We start from the raw sequence: 17,422 nt of genomic DNA, 5'->3' as shown, positions 1-17,422 counted from the left end.
CCTGCTGTAGCATGTGTGTGTGTGTGTGTGCGCCCGCTTATATGATCAGCTGCACAACCATTAGTGGTCTGACCATATGTACGTAGGTGTGTGTGTTTTGGTGTGGTTGGAGGACGGTGTGTCTGTTTTTCAAGCATCTGGCTGCTCTACCGTGCCTAAAGCAACATACTCATCTGTGCTTTGATCATGGAGACTAATGCATGCTCACACGCCGGCAAACTCTCTCACCCAGCTTCAGCGTGAGGGTTGATTAAAGAGGAGGAGTGAAAACTTCTGGTTTTCACTTTATTAAAAAAAGTACTGTGTCACTGCTATGGTTTTGCTGCTATCAGATTGAAATAGTGTGGCATTTTGATACAGGCATATGGCACTTAAAATAAGTGTTAACATTTATGGATTTTTGCTGTTGATCGTGTTTTGTATATTATTATTAAGTTCGTGTTCATATATTAAAATTGAATGATTGCAATGAAGTCATGCACAAAATCACAGAAATGAAATCACAATATCACAATATTTACTTTAATTCACTAAAACAAATCCAAACAGATGTACATAATCCACTCACAAACCTGTCATTACATTCTGAATCTGTCACATGTGCAAAATACAACTGTATGCCAATTGGGCATAAGCACTGACCAATAGTTATGTAAAAATGGGTATATATTGGGTAAATGCAAATTATCTGTCTACCAATATAACCTAAATGATACTTATATATACTCAATAAAATTATGAAAACTTAAGAGGAAAGTAATAAAGAAAAAAAAAAAGAAAAAAAAAAAAAAACTATAATAGTATTTTAATGATAGTAATATGTGACCCTGGACCACAAAACCAGTCTTAAGTCACTGGGGTATATTTGTAGCAATAGTCAAAAATACATTGTATGGGTCAAAATTATCAATTTTTCTTTTTTGCCAAAAATCATTAGGATATTAAGTAAAGATGATGTTCCATGAAGATATTTTGTAAATTTCTTACCGTAAATGTATAAACTTAATTTTTGATTAGTAATATGCATTGCTAAGAACTTCATTTGGACAATTTTAAAGGCGATTTTCTCAATATTTAGATGTATTTGCACCCTCAGATTCCTGATATTCAAATAGTTGCATCTCGGCCAAATATTGTCTGATCCTAAAAAAAACATACATCAATGGAAAGCATTTTTATTCAGCTTTCAGATGGTGTATAAATCTCAATTTCAAAAAAAAAAAAATTGACACTTAAGACTGGTTTTGGGATCCAGAGTCACACATAACACTGCATAGATGGCAAAGTTAAGTACCTGAAGAATACTGCGGTAATACAGTATTAGTAAATTACAATCACAAATAAACCTAAAAAGCTTTAATATCCAACATAAAATAAATTCAAAGATCACTATTATCCAAATAAATAAATATTACTCCAGATTTGTGCATGTTACATTATAAAATATTTTATTTATGATCATACTGGTCTGGGTCATATAATCCCAAATTCAAAAGAAAATGGAAAAAGTAGCTAACATAACATTAAGACATTAATTGTCGTAACATTTTCTAACTAAATAAAATGTATTTATTATTATTAATTTCTGACACTATATTTCTGATAGTGATATAGATATTCAGCTTTACAATGTACCAGCCAGAACTTTCCATGGTGTATTTATTAACAGTAATACCAAGGGATTTTAGTCAGGATTCTGTTTGTTATTGCTGTGTTTCAGCTGGATTTGCTCCAGAGCTCCGATACCTGATGCTTCTTGAACCATCAGGTTGAGCCCTTGAGAACGATTTATAGAATAACAAATTTTTTTAGCTAAACTAACCTACCTCTTTCTTTCACTCTCACTCTCACTCTCACTCACACATTCGATTTAAATGCACTCTGTCCCTCATTGTTGTCCTCTTATTTTTCATAGGCACTGCTTTAATGAAGAAACAGACCTACTAACAATCTCACGGAAGGGACCCTCCAGAACAAGTATGGGGTCACCATGGAAACCACTTCTCCTGCTGTCAGTTATCAGCGGCCTAGCAGGTATGAGAGCGGCTGTGCGATTATATCAAGATAAGAAACTGCCTTTCCTGAAAACAGCCTCCTCTTGCCTGTCTCTCTCTCTCACTCTCTTTCTCTGAGCAACATTGACAAAGGGCTGCTGTGAAACACTTCCCAATATTTTTGTTATTCAGGGCTTGTTAGTGCTCCACTGCCCTCGCATTCACATTATCTGCAGCTCTCATAACGCTGCTGAGGTATTGTCTTGAACTGTTAACATGGTAATGGCTTGGTTAAGTAAACATCAGATAGCATAATTGACATCTAAAATGTAGTCTTGAATGTGTAATGTTGTACGTCTTTAGCAGATAGAGGAGCCCTGGGTGTGCAATTATCGAACAGATGTTTGCACCATACCAAGCTACTGCAAACAAGCCTGGTCGAGAGATGAAAAATTCCTATTAGCATGCTCATGTTTCACATGTCGTCTTTTGAAGGACCACTTTGTAGAGACTGCTTCTGTTCTGAAATACTGATAAAAGGAATTTTTGAAGAGCAGAAAGTAGAATAACAATATAAAAGCTATGTGGCTGCCCAAGCAATATTGTTATGTCTAATTAGACTTGAAAAATACCTACTGTTTTTGATTTACATATTGCTAAACAAATTGATACTTGTTAAAAAGATTGTTCTACTAATCTGATTAGTCAAATAGCATTATAGTAATGCTGATAATTCATATAACTGAACTGGAACATTTCTCTGTTTCACTATGTTTGTTATACAGATCAGCATGATGGAGCAAAGATGGACAGAATAGCAAGTTTTTTTAGTTGTTTCTGAAATATCGGTAACACTTTACAATAAGGTTGTATTAGTTAATGTTAGTTAATGCATTAGTTGACATGAACTAACAATGAACAACTCGAATGTTCAGGATTACTTAATGTTAATTTACACATTTACTAATGCATCTCTTTATATTGACAGATTGACTAGTTAACATTGTGGTTAATGCATTAGATGATAAAATGAACTAAAAATTAACAACACATCTGTTCAGGGTTACTTTATCTTTGCTCATGTTGACTTATTCATATACTAATGCTTCTCTTCACATTAACAACTTAATCAGTTAACGCTGATTAATATATTATTTAACATGAACTAACAATGAACTATGCTTGTAAATAGCTTTATTTAATAAGCTTCATTTAATTATATTACATACAGTATATACACAAGTTTATTTAGCAGCTAACACACACAATGGATAAACAATACCAACTTCCTATTTGGGCACTGATGGGCTATTGGTAAACTTGGAAACCATCTAAACATCAACTGATAATGTTTCTCATGTTTGTAGGCTGTTTATTAACATGACTTACCGCTAACAAAGTATTTACTAAGGGAATTTGTGAACCTTATTGTAAAGTGCAAGTGTAAAGTGTAAATTGTTACCAGTTACGCACCTAATGCACATTATATGTTTCAAAGCAGCTTCACAATGCTAAAAAGGAACATGACAGTGTTAAATCTCATAAATTATGAAACTACTTCATTTCCAACTGTAATGCAGCTCTTTAGAGAATAGTGTCAGTTCAGCTCAGTTTAGTTCAAGGTTGATTCAATTCAGTTCAATAACAGTGTCAATGCTGCAAAGTTCATACATTATGAAAAAAAAAAAATCTGTAAAGCAGCTCTACAGAAGGAAACAGTTTCATTATTCAGCTCAGGTAAGTTCAGTGTTGATTCAGTGTCTATGTCGCAAAGTTCATCTGTATGTTCAAGGGAGAAATGCAATTACAATAATTTATTTATTGCAAAAAATGTCAAAAGCAGTACCAAAAGTAATCCAAATGACGGTGTGTTGTAGCCGCAGTCCTCTCTGATGGAATACAGTAGGTTTGTGTGAGGTGCAGAGCAGAATTTAAGTTGTTAATCGCTGAAAATATTATCCAACTTATTTTCCCGATCCACTCCATGAACTCGTGAAGGCGAGAACTAATGAGCTTTCGATTAGCCTGCCGTAATTAAAACCTGTCGTTTGAAGCGGCAACATTTGGGCCGTTTCTCTAACGGAAGGCTGCATCCTCCGGAGGTCGCATTTGTATCTTATTTTAGAATATTAACAGTTATAAATTTGACCATTATTCTTAGTTAAGTGTAAATTGTTGTAATAAGCTTTTGATTCACGAATGTAAAGCTCAGTTAACTGAAATAAACCATGCTTGATGACATATGCAGCCTACAAATGAGACCTGAATTTGTAAAGAGTGTGTCAGTCAGCGCAGGCTTTGCTGTTAACGGTCAGTGGACTCGCTGCTCGGGATGGAGATGAAGATCGCCGAATAAAAACTTGGATTTGGGTCTGTTCCTCACATTCGTGTGGATTCGGAAGATCTGAATTACAGCACACAAATAAAATTGTTTCATTTTGTAATAATGTTGCGTTTTTGGTATATTTTATAGTTCTATTGTCAGTCACAGCATGTCGGAGAAAACGCCTTTTGTGGCCCATGGTAGACAAAATAAACATTACATGACAAGTAAAGGTTAAACGATTGCAGAAATGTTATTTATTGTTTAACATTATGTAGGCTATTCTTCAAAATGAGCTGACAGCAGAAATCACACAGAACAGAATGAAATGTTATCATTTCATATTAAGTAAACAAGTCAACAATTTAATAATGGAATTGAAAACAAGGTCATTGATATGACAACTAAAAACAACAATAATAATAAAATGAATGCCGCTATTTCAATATCCATAAGGATTTGTTTTTAGGTGTCGTCAATATGTCAGTTTTGTATGTTTAGATGCTGAAAATATGTCAGTATTGTACGTTTTATAGAACCACATTTTACGTAAAATACATACTGATTGTCATGAGATCATGTTGTTAAAATGGTGTCTAATGTGACCAAACAGTGTAATGTAACATTTTGACATGCTACGTTGCAACTTGAAATGTAATAACCTGCAAACGAGCCAGAACATGGTAGCCCATCTGGCCTTCGACCAGCTAAAAAAGAACTTACATCCCGCCTCTCTTTCTTAAGAGCAGTACAGAAGATTAATATAAGAACTAAACATGCTGAATTTATTTATAAGTAGTGTCTTTTACAGTAGCTGCGTTGTGCAAACTGAAACTGTGTAGGCAATTTGAAAAATATTTTTTTAGTTTTCCAACTCAGAGGAACAGAGAGGGTGAAGCCTCTGGAAATCGATTCAGTGGCAGTACTGAAGGTCAACTCCAAAGCTCTGAATTTAATGCAGGCCACTACAGGAGTGAGGCCAAAAGGGGTGATGTGGGCCTCTTTTCAGCTGATTAAAGATCAGTCACCCCATCTCATTCTGGATCATCTGCATCTGATTTTCTCACATCTCATATTGTTGCCTCAAACACTACCACAATCTTTCTCGCTGTTCTTTCATAAAGCATAAAATTAATCCATAACCATAAACAAATGCACTGTATAACTGATTTACTCCCACAAAGATTTTCTTCATTTGTAAGTCACTTTGAATAAAAGCATCTGCTAAATGATTTAGTGCAAATGTAAATATACCCAGTGGCAGCGTTGGCGAGTAAAAGTAGCAATGCTGCTAATTTTATTACATTATTCAGAAGTGTATGAGAAGCTCAGCTCTTTTAATAATAGTGTGGCTTTTCCAGTAAAGAGGTACTTTTTATTATCAGTATAGCGTGACAAAATGCTAAATCACAATTTTTGTCCTATTGTATTGTACACTCAGCTATACAACCATGTGAACTGCATTAATAAACTAATCTCTCAGATAACTATATTCATTAGGACTGTGCCCTGAAGCTGAATACCTTAATCGTAAAGGCAGGGATAATGACTTCAAAATTATTAACAAATTCAAAGGAATAATAGATGAAATCACTCCTTGTTCTTAATAGCCCTCACAGAAAAAAAAAAACACATGAATTTCACATGTGGCCACATATACATGTGATTCTGCACATGTGAAAACGTGTGAAAATCACATTTGAAGCGTGTGCTTTGCACATGGAAAATGTGTGCTTTGCACATGGGAAATGTGTGTTTTTGGAACATTTTCATGTGGATTTCCATGTGAATCCAATGTGAAACCCATGTGATCACATGTCAAACACACGTATATTCCCATGTGAAACCCATGGTATTTTCCTATGTGAAACCCGTGTGAAACTCATGCGATCACATGTGAATCCTATGTGAAACCCATGAGATCACATGTGAAATACATGTAAATTCCCATGTGAAACTCATGGTATATTCCCATATGAAACACATGGGATCACATGTGAATCCCATGTGATCACATGTGAAACCCATGTATGTTCCCATGTGAAACACGCGTATATTCCTATGTGAAACCCATGGTACTTTCCTATGTGAACCCGTGTGAAACCCATGGGATCACATGTGAAATACATGTAAATTCCCATGTGAAACTCATGGTATATTCCCATATGAAACACATGGGATCACATGTGAATCCCATGTGATCACATTTGAAACCCATGTATGTTCCCATGTGAAACACGCGTATATTCCCATGTGAAACCCATGGTACTTTCCTATGTGAACCCGTGTGAAACCCATGGGATCACATGTGAAATACATGTAAATTCCCATGGTATATTCTCATGTGAAACACATGTATATTCCCATGTGAAACCTATGTGATCACATGTATATTCCCATTTGAAACCCATGTGATCACATGTGAAATATGTATATTCCCATGATATATTCCCATGTGAAACCCATGTGAATCATATATTATAAACCTGCTTGTGTTGCAATGTGATTGTGAAATGACTTTAAAAACTCTAGTCAATATTTAACTCATGCACAATATACACTCAAAAAATATAAAATATTTAATCCTGTTAAAGACCTCAATTGTATAGTAAAATTCCATTAAGTTTTATTGAGCAATCCTTATACACTATTCATATTATGAAGAATTTCAAAAGAATAACTACAGTCTAAAGCATTTATATAAATCTTAAAGGGATAGTTTGTCCAAAAATGTAATTAATTAATTACTCATTTTGTTCCAAATGTAAGATCTTCGTTCATCTTCGGAACACAAATTAAGATATTTTTGAACATTTCAGTTGCAATGTGCCATTTCAGATTTGTTCATAAATTACTAAAAAAAAAAAGAAGTTACTCACAGTTCGCATGGCATGAAGTTCATAGGACCTGAAAGTACACCGAGAGGCACTATTAAGTACAATTAACACAATATTTATTAGTCTCTTTTGTAATTGTATTGTATTTAGACCTATAACAATTTGAGTCATATTTCCATGTTGGTAATGAAATTTGTATCATCTGTAAAGAGGGCCATGGCAACATCTCCAAAATCATCAGACTTGTCCTAAATGAATGAATGAAAGAGAGATACAAATTTAGTAGTGTTCAATTTAATATTTTTTTTAACCATAAAATTATTATTATTATTTTATTTATTTTACTTTTTTATTAATTGTTTTTGACAAATAATCTCACAAAGACTGATGCCAAGCTAAAGTTCACCCAAAAATTTAAATTCAGTCATTATTTACTCTTATGCCATATGGCCTTTCTTTTTGATACCACAAAAGGGGAACTTAAAAAATGGTGAAAAATCTAACAAATTATAATTTTAAAAATTCTGTTGGTCTGGTGTGGAGGACTGCGTTTATGAGAATATATTTGCTCAACATTTCACTTCGGCTCACCAAGGAAAGATGAAGATTGTAAAAATGTCAAGGTTTAAAACACTACACAAAACATGACTCTCAGAAAACTCAAAAGTATCACTCGTGTATTGTCTTTTATGAGGTGAAGATTTCCAGACCAAAACAATGCAAGAACTTGATTTGTTGTTCTGACAGGCAGAAAACAACACACATATTCACCTCCGAACTAAAGTTTGAGTCGCATGTGACTGAATTTAAATTTTTGGGTGAGCTGTCCCTTTCAAATAAATGGCAAATTAGTTTGAACAAATCAACGCAGATATAGTAACACAGATGTAGTAAAACCAATCAAATGTTGATGAACTGATTAAACAACAGTATGAGTAAAAACACTTTCGTATTTTGATGAAATACATAGAGTTGTCCTGTCAGGTATTCAAGGAGACTCACCATGCAGGTTCTGAAAAAACCAAACACACAGGAAGTGGACAGTGTGGAATGGCCCGGTGTGTAATTTCTATAAAACAAAAAAAAAAATGAAGAGTATACTGTTGACGGTGAAGTTACCTCAACAAACATGATTTTAAATATTCCAATCAGATATACACAAATAACGTATTCACATCTATAATACAACCAGAATAGAAAAATAGCAAAATACAAAATATCAAATAGCAAAAACAAAGTGGACTACTTTCAGTGACAGAATGTGTAATTTTGAAAAAAGTATTTACCATTCGGTGATGTGGCTCTGTTGAAATGCTTATCCCTAAAAGTAAACAGAAAGACATCAAGAACACAGTACTGACTGTATTTCCACAGTGAGTTATTTCATCTTTTAAACGATCTTGTCAATATTGCTTCAAAACAATTAGTTGCTAATTATTTATGTAGCCATGTAACGACTTGAGTCAGCAAGAGCCTAAAAGAAAAACTAGAAGTTAAATGAATAACCTGGTAAATGAATCCAGCATTATTGCATTGGCTAGGCTAGATTTGACAATACAGTATGTATGACATTTAACATGTTAAAATAGTTACAGAGGCCTGGTGGATTTATGCACGTGATCTATCTACTTGCTGAGTTTATTCACATAGTTATAATTGCATAATACTTAAACTTTGTCTTACATAAAACGTTTTGAAAATAGCTACATAAAATCGTTGAAAAAGGAAGTTATACATTAAATAGTGTAAAATGGCCAGCATGTGGTGGCAATTTACCGTCTTCACGAGCGAGTAATCAAACAGCTGATTCATTCATTCATTCAATGGTAACAGATCGACAGATACTCGTATACAGTGGTGGCTGATCGAGTGGCAGCTGCCTCTTGCAGTGCAAAGGTTTTACTCCCTGTCCCAAACAGATTTCTCCTACGATCAAAGTGGGACATTTGTGTGAAAGTTCGCTGACCAACGGTGACTGTGACTGCTCCTGTCCTTAACCAGCTTATATTATGGCGTCAAATCTGTGCCATTAATAACCGAGCGCGCCACTTATGCTGGCGCGCGCGGTAAATCACTTCCGCGAGAGGAAAACAGATCTACACGCGAGGAAACGGCAGCACGCGAGCTAATTTCAAACACTCGCGCGCGCGTCACTCGTCCTCTGCGCACAATACAAGCCCTCGCGCGCGCGTGATCTTCTCTCACCTGCTGGCGCGAACACTTCTATTTTTGTCAGTCGTGGGGCGGGGCTTGCTGTTTTAATTGTTATCTCTAACCATAGATATAATATACATAGACGCCTCATAGACTGGCGCTGCCTATTGGAGCTGACGTACAGCGCGGCCGCCATCTTGGATGGGTCTCCAATGCGCCCCCCCTGCATTAATTTCTACTGAGGAATGTGTATCCCCAACTACAATAATCATAACTCCCCGAATTTTTACCGGATTTTCACACGGTTTGGTTTGTTACAAACTGCAGAGATTTAGTTTTTTAGATTTAGACGCTGTCACACATTAAAAAATACGTGCTTTCATGCTAAAAGACTTTGTATTATGCTCTTTAACAAAGACATATGGTAGGCTATGGCATATTGATAAATGAATGAATTTTATATTTTAATAAAGAAACAAGTTTGATTGTTCATTTGAATTTATTTCTCTCTCTCTCTGTCTCTCACGCACACACTCAAACATACACACACACACACACACACACACACACACACACGCGCGTGAAAAGAACTTAAAATAATAGTGGAAACAACTTAAAATACGCCATAATGTTTGCTCATAAAGGTAAGAGTAATACATCATTCGGAACTGTAAAGGGTCTACTTTTATTTGTGTGCATTCACAATATAAAAAAACATTGTGCTTTTATTAAAATAAATAGGAAAACAGATGCGCTTGCCGTCTCGTCTTGAACAGGAGCGCTTCACAATGATGAACTGAAACGAATTGAGTCACAAATATGATAAATATATCTATAGAAAGCTTTAAATTACTACTTTAAAACGAAATAATTCAAATCGAAAACAAAAACTCTTTCATTATGTAATCCGTAAAGATGCATTTCTCTCTAAAGGCTCGTCCAATGAGGAGATGGCAAGTCATTTTTCATCACCGTCTAAAATATAAAAATAAGGAAAAGCCTAAAACAGGCCTGATTATATTTTTTCTGATTTTTACGTTGCTCTGCTCTTAATTCCTTAACATTTAAAGGGTTTTCTGCAACGCAATTTTGTCTGCACGATATGTGAATTATTTATTAGCCTATTTTTTTATCCATGCAGCAAATGCTTTAAAAACAGCTGTAAAAATTACTTTAATCCAGATGATTTTAAAGAACTTCTCACTATAAATTTTACGGGTCGATAGAAATACGGCTATAATCTACTGCTGAAATGTTTGCGGGGCAAATCTCAGGTCAGTCTGAGCGCTCATGGTACACACAGTGCGTACAGCCGTACACCTGCAGGCGCCACTGACCACAAATGACACAAGCATGAAATGATGTCCCCGAGTAAGAACACATCCTCTGAACGTTGAAGAACAGAAAAAAAAACAGCAAGAGATAATGAGAGAGTACCAGTTCCTGCTGTAATAATGTTACACGTAAGTAACGTTAGTTACGATGACATAATATTATAAATGGTAAAATAACCAAAATTATTGTTCAATCTTACTTGTGAAAGGTAATTCCACGCGATCTGGTATCTGCGGGTTATTGCAACAGTAAACTGCACAAAATACGGGCATAAATTGCTCGCTCTCCATTGACTCCGCTGCTATCGTAGAGCGAGGAGACCCAAGCAATATGGCGGCGACGCTGGAATACGTTCCAGCATGTCATGAGGCGTCTACGTATATTATGTCTATGTCTCTAACGCCATTGGTTACTTCCCCTTTTCCGGAAGTCAGCTGTGATTGGACGCCTGTGAAAAGGCCATCCATAATTTATTTGAAAAATAAATTCCGTTTACTAGTGATTACAATCTTGTGATGTTACAAAGATAAAACAGGACCATAAACCCTTTTTTTTTTTTTTTTTTTTTGATAGGTATTTTTATTAGTTTTATATTGCACAATAAACAACAACAATAAAAGAACAAAATACGTAAAATAATAATGATTAAAACATAAATCAATAAGTAAAAAAAAAAATTATAAAACAGACTTTTGAGAACAACAATCAGGGCATACAAGCAGTTTCAATGGAAAAATGACTAGACACTCAATAGGGGGCAGACAAGATACTAAGCATTATGTTGCTGGTCAGAGTCAGCATTACATTGGTCCAAATGATCTAGAAACGGTTGCCATATACTGTAAAACTTATTAAGATTACCAATAACTCCATACTGGACTCTTTCCATATGCAATATTCCAGTAAGATAGTTCAACCAGGTCTTAAACTGAGGAACACTGTCCGATTTCCACAGCCTCAGAATGACACTCTTAGCAATAATTCACATGTAACCTGAGACATGGCTTCATCAACAGACCAGATGCAAGTTGTCATTTATTTTTTTTATAAATATAAGTAGGGTAAAGTGCAGAACCCTCTTACAATGAAAGAATATATTACCATCAACCCCTAAAATTTGACATAGTAATACAAAATATATTAAAAAGTTTATACAGCAACTCTTGCTTATTTATATGAACAATTAATTTATTCATCCAAAGGTCCTTTGAACCAATTTGGGATTTACAGTCATGTACATTTACAATTTACATTTATGCATTTAGCAGACGCTTTAAAAGCAACTTACAGTGCATTCAGGTTATACATTATTGTTATTTTTATCAGTATGTGTGTTCCCTGGGAATTGAACACATGGCCTTTTGCGCTACTAACACAATGCTCTACCACTGAGCCACAGGAACACTTATTATTATTTACAATTATTTAATGGACACTTCTCACATTTTTGAGGTTGTATATAAATATGGTTGGGTAAGCATATAGTGGTGAACTACAACTAATTCAGCATATAGCAACAAGTTGACTATTAGTTTTATTTTATTTTATTTTCATTTTGCAAAGTTAATATAGCCCAAGCTTTATGTTGTATGAAAATTTCAAATATAACCTTTTTGGTAGATTTACCATGCTAAAAACCGTGGAAACGTGTCATTAAAATCTATAAAAAGGGTTTATGCAGGGTTAATGCTATTAGTTCTAGGCATCAGTTAATTCAATTTAAGGTGATGCATAGACTGCACTATTCAAAATCTAAATTGCACAGAATTTTTCCTACTATCTCTCCTATTTGTGACAGGTGTAAATCTGCAGAAGGCTCTCTGACCCATCTCTTTTGGACATATCCAAAACTATACGATTTCTGGCGTGACATATTTAAATGGTTCTCGGATATGTATGGTTGTGTTTTTACACCTGATCCAGAAATTGCATTATTTGGTTATTCTATTTCTCTGTTAGATCATAATGTGTCTGTACAAAGTACAATAATTTACGGAATGATTACTGCTAAGAGTGTCATTCTGAGGCTGTGGAAATCGGACACTGTTCCTCAGTTTAAGACCTGGTTGAACTATCTTACTGGAATATTGCATATGGAAAGAGTCCAGTATGGAGTTATTGGTAATCTTAATAAGTTTTACAGTATATGGCAACCGTTTCTAGATCATTTGGACCAATGTAATGCTGACTCTGACCAGCAACGTAATGCTTAGTATCTTGTCTGCCCCCTATTGAGTGTCTAGTCATTTTTCCATTGAAACTGCTTGTATGCCCTGATTGTTGTTCTCAGAAGTCTGTTTTTAATTTTTTTTTTTACTTATTGATTTATTTTTTAATCATTATTATTTTACGTATTTTGTTCTTTTATTGTTGTTGTTTATTGTGCAATATAAAACTAATAAAAATACCTATCAAAAAAAAAAAAAAAAGGGTTTATGGTGCTGTTTTATCTCTGTAACATCACAAGATTGTAATCACTAGTAAACGGAATTTATTTTTCAAATAAATTATGGATGGCCTTTTCACAGGCGTCCAATCACAGCTGACTTCCGGAAAAGGGGAAGTAACCAATGGCGTTAGAGATAACAATTAAAACAGCAAGCCCCGCCCCACGACTGACAAAAATAGAAGTGTTTGCGCGAGCAGGTGAGAGAAGATCAAGCGCGAGGATGTGGGGGATGATCATGCGCGCGCGAGGGCTTGTATTGTGCGCAGAGGATGAGTGACGCGCGCGCGAGTGTTTGAAATTGGCTCCCGTTTCCAGTGATTTACCGCGCGCGCCAGCATAAGTGGCGCACTCGGTTATTAACCTCTTAATGGCACAGATTTGACGCCATATTTATTTCCAGTCGAAATGACAGAACATATAATTGTGCGAAACAGGACGCTAAGTTGCAAATGTATGATGCAGAAAAGTATTAAATGTTTTAAAATATAACACATTACAGCTTTAAAACTGAAATTCAACATTAAATGTGTAAACACTACTACCGTATTGACCCGAATATAAGACGATGTTTTTTTTTCTTGGAAATGCATCTGAAAAAATGCTGTCGTCTTATATTCGGGGTCTAGACTTTGACATGTCAGTAATACACCCACAACAATAGGTGGCGCCAAAAACGCATAAAACGAGTGTGCCATGAAATATGTAATATGTCGTGACTGTCACGTTAGTCTGATGGGAACAAACTTCCTCTGTAAGTGATTTTAAAACATAAGACAGTACCCAGATTTGAAGACTACAATAAGATTTCACTTCTACTGTTAATAAAATTGAAAATTGAGATGGATAGCTTAAATGTTATATAATTCAGATGGGCTACCTGTTATTTCAATGGTATATCAAAAAGTGTATATTTTCAATGTCATTGTTGGTACATTTTACCAGTATTTACCATACTTTCAAAACAAAAATTAAAATATGCAATATGAAAATAATTTAAGAAAAAATGTTTTACAGAGAGAGAGAAAAAAAAACAAGATTTGGTTTTCAAAAAGCCTTTTTCCAAAAGGTACATCTGGAAAAAGGGGGGTCGTCTTATAATCAGGGTCGTCTTATATTCGGGACAATACGGTAATTAAAGACATTTTTGCTTACCTTTTCCTCAGCGTACAGTGGTAGATGACTGTTATAGTTCGAATGATGAGCATGCGCAGAACTCCGACTTCTTCAGTCAAAATTTCAAAATGGAATAAGCGTTATTAAAGACTATTTGGCATTATGGATATGATTTCGACCAAATATTTACCATTTTTAAATACACAGTCTGAAATGGATGTTTTATTTCCGATCATTTCTCCTCCGGCATCATGTTTTCGGTCAGCAGCAGCCGTTGGGTGAGAGGTAATTATGTCATCACCATGTTCGCGAATTCAAAATCCTCCTTTCTGTAATGAGCTTTTTTATTTTATTTATTTATTTATTTGTTTATTTTATTTTATTCATTTATTTATTTATTTGAGGGGGTTTAAAGGTACATCTGTTGTTAAATATTATGTATCTATATTTTGCGTCTTGTGATTATTATTATTATTAATATTAATATTAAGAAGAAGAAGAATTTATTAATTATAATATTGTAATGTTAATAATATTAATTTTATTAACATTTTTTGTAATGTTGTTCCTCAATAAAAAAAATAAAAAAATAGGTGAAGTTGATCATATATATATATATATATATATATATAATATATATCGTGTGTTAGTTATTATGCTACCTGATGATCAACAATTACAGGTACAAGCTAATAACAAGGTGTATCATCATAAATCAGCACTTACTAATCATAAGTGGTATGAAACGTATAATTGATAAATCATATAGATCAGTAGTATGAACTTTATTTTATTTTACTTTTATTTTACTAACTAGTCTATATAGCCTAAGTAACTTTGCAACTACAGTACATTTCAACAAACAAAGAAAGCTACAAGGGACTACAATGGGAAGCAGGAAATAGGAACGAACTAAAAGTCAACATACAGCGTGTAGCTGAAAATGCACAGTATTTGTTACATGTAGCTAACGTGATCCACATGTGAAAACCTATTATAACACACAGAAACATTTTCCACATGTGATCCACATGTGCCATATGTGCTCTTATGTTGCAACATGTGGTGACATGTTGTCTTCATGTGATCACGTTTGGAAAATTATATGGACACATGTGATCACATGTGGAACAAATGTATGGACATGTGAAAACGTGGGAAATATATGGACACATGTGATCACATGTGGTTTTTCTGTAAGGGAGATAACCAGGCTACAGCACAATATTTTAGACACAATGCAACAGTGAGTATGTAAAGAGAATGAGTATAAATATTTGAATGAAAATAAGTGCAGTGTTTCTGATGCACAGCAACAAGCATGTGAAGTATATATCACTATTAGTATATATAATGTAATAATTACAGACACCCCTTCCATACAAATAGCTTCAGTGTAGTTACTCTTTATTTCTAGCTGATTATATACAGTATATATATATATATTTTTTTTTTTGGTTGTTCTTTTCAAGGATAGCTGCACTCTAGTTGAACTACTATACATTTTGAGTAGCTTCTAACTTGACAAGTTAGAATTTAAAAGTAGTTTCCACAACACTACCTGTTGGAAGAAAAAAAAAAAAAAAATAGCTTGTTACCGGAAAAGCTACACTATTTTGACAAGCTGAGCTACTGTCACACTACTGAAAAATGTAGTTAAGCTTGTAACATTGCTACCTTTAGCTGGTTACTTCCTGCCACTATTGTGTGAAAGGTTTCTCACAACCTGTAGAATAGCCACAAAGTCTCCCTGGCAACAATTCAAGTCATGGACAGACTTGAAGAACAAATTACTTATTTGCCTTGCAGTAAACAGATTGTGAAGTATTGTCATGCTTTCTGCGCATACCTCAGATTGCTAGAGGCAGAGTGGAGGAAAAAAAAAAATGGCCCGGCAAAAGATTATCAGTCCAATTTTACTTCACAGTCAGGCTCAATTCATATGTTTACCCCTTAGAAAATAGCAGCTACATTTGCAGGTCACGTGTAGATGCTGGAATTACCTGTGGGGAGACCAAAATGTCATTTTAAATGGCCCAGACGGACAGAGAGGGTCAGCTTGCTTGATTTCCTAGCGGGGAAAAATCTTTCACGTCTTAAATATCACACAGTAAGAATCTTGCCATTGGGAATCACACCCCAAACATAGAATCACCCGGAGATAACTCGAAATAGTGCTAGTTTAGTAAAACCAAATACAAGTGAAAATGGAGAGACGTTTCACCTCCAGTACGTTTTCAGAAGTTTGTAATATAAGGAGCAAAACCTCTGTAAAGTCATCATGTGGGTCACACATTTGACAGACACCTCTAACACCAACATTCGCAGGTTGCCATCTCTCACAGCGAGGCTTTTTCTCCCTCCCTCATTCAACCCTCACCCCATCTCTGTCTCTCTCCAAACCCCAATCGACATTTTCATTTTGAAGCTCACCAGGAGTCTCAGATGGTATCACTTCGTAGAGAGTGTTCCTGTGCCCCGCTTGCTCTGTTCCCACCAGCATTAGAGTTTTATTCAGAGACAGACATGGCCCGGGGGAAGACGGTCACCTGCTGAACCTTTCACTGAGATTAAGTGCTAAAGGGGGTTTGATACTAGGGCTAAAAAGATCTGACAAAGCAGACTAATACAAACTGCATACAACACAGACGTCAATGTAAGTTATGTTGCTTTGCAATTTAAACAAATAAAGCAGAAGGACTTCATGATAAAGAGTTAAACACATTAGTCACACGTGTCATAAGCTCTGTTTAACAGAATTGAGCTGTTGTCTCGACACAGAGGTTTATCCGTATTTGCAAAGACAGAAATCCCAGGATGCATTTGTTATAATCAACTTCCTGTGGCGACATTACTGCAAAATGTGCCCAGAGTGGCGCTAAAAGTGCAACGAGTTCTATTGGAAAATAAATTAATATGATCCTGGCAATGGTTGATTACATGGTTTGTTGTATGTATTGTGGCATTTCAGAAATGAAATGTTAGGTTAGTGTCTCTAAAAGCTACCTTAGACCTAACTGATAGTGTTAACAAAAGCACATGTGACATAATAAACACATTTGCTGAAAGGACCATGCCATTTTAGCTTGCCAATACAAGACTTTTAGCTTTTTTATTGAATTGTACAGGGCTTGTACCTGAGTGCTCCACAAGTGCAATGCTGTACCAGGTGAGCTACCAAGCAAGTTTACAATGTTAGAAAAGCTACACATATGTG

The 17,422-nt window shown here is 35.0% G+C and overlaps 1 protein-coding gene and 1 long non-coding RNA gene across 5 annotated transcripts in view; one reads left to right on the top strand and one right to left on the bottom strand.

The window, feature by feature from the left end:
* The window catches only part of cntn5 (contactin 5), a 382,381-nt gene that overhangs the window by 130,335 nt on the left and 234,624 nt on the right, over positions 1 to 17,422 (top strand). For all 3 annotated transcript variants that reach the window (XM_058751508.1, XM_058751507.1, XM_058751506.1), the window contains exon 2: positions 1,916 to 2,034. In XM_058751508.1, coding sequence (XP_058607491.1) covers positions 1,980 to 2,034 — 55 coding nt within the window. In that variant the 5' untranslated portion in view covers positions 1,916 to 1,979. The remainder of the gene's footprint in view (positions 1 to 1,915; positions 2,035 to 17,422) is intronic.
* LOC131524398 (uncharacterized) lies at positions 4,757 to 9,342 on the bottom strand. 2 transcript variants are annotated; one of them, XR_009266976.1, is made up of 5 exons: positions 8,931 to 9,342; positions 8,441 to 8,475; positions 8,157 to 8,223; positions 7,307 to 7,402; positions 7,146 to 7,224 (listed from the first exon to the last, which is right to left on the bottom strand). It is a non-coding gene; the product is annotated as an uncharacterized LOC131524398 (long non-coding RNA). The 2 variants fall into 2 exon arrangements; XR_009266975.1 differs by having other exon boundaries at positions 4,757 to 7,402.

This window comes from Onychostoma macrolepis, chromosome 18 (assembly GCF_012432095.1).
Source record: "Onychostoma macrolepis isolate SWU-2019 chromosome 18, ASM1243209v1, whole genome shotgun sequence".
In the NCBI taxonomy this organism is placed as follows: domain Eukaryota; kingdom Metazoa; phylum Chordata; class Actinopteri; order Cypriniformes; family Cyprinidae; genus Onychostoma; species Onychostoma macrolepis.
The sequence above is the reverse complement of the archived record's forward strand: the minus strand, read 5'-3'. Positions and strand labels throughout refer to the sequence as shown.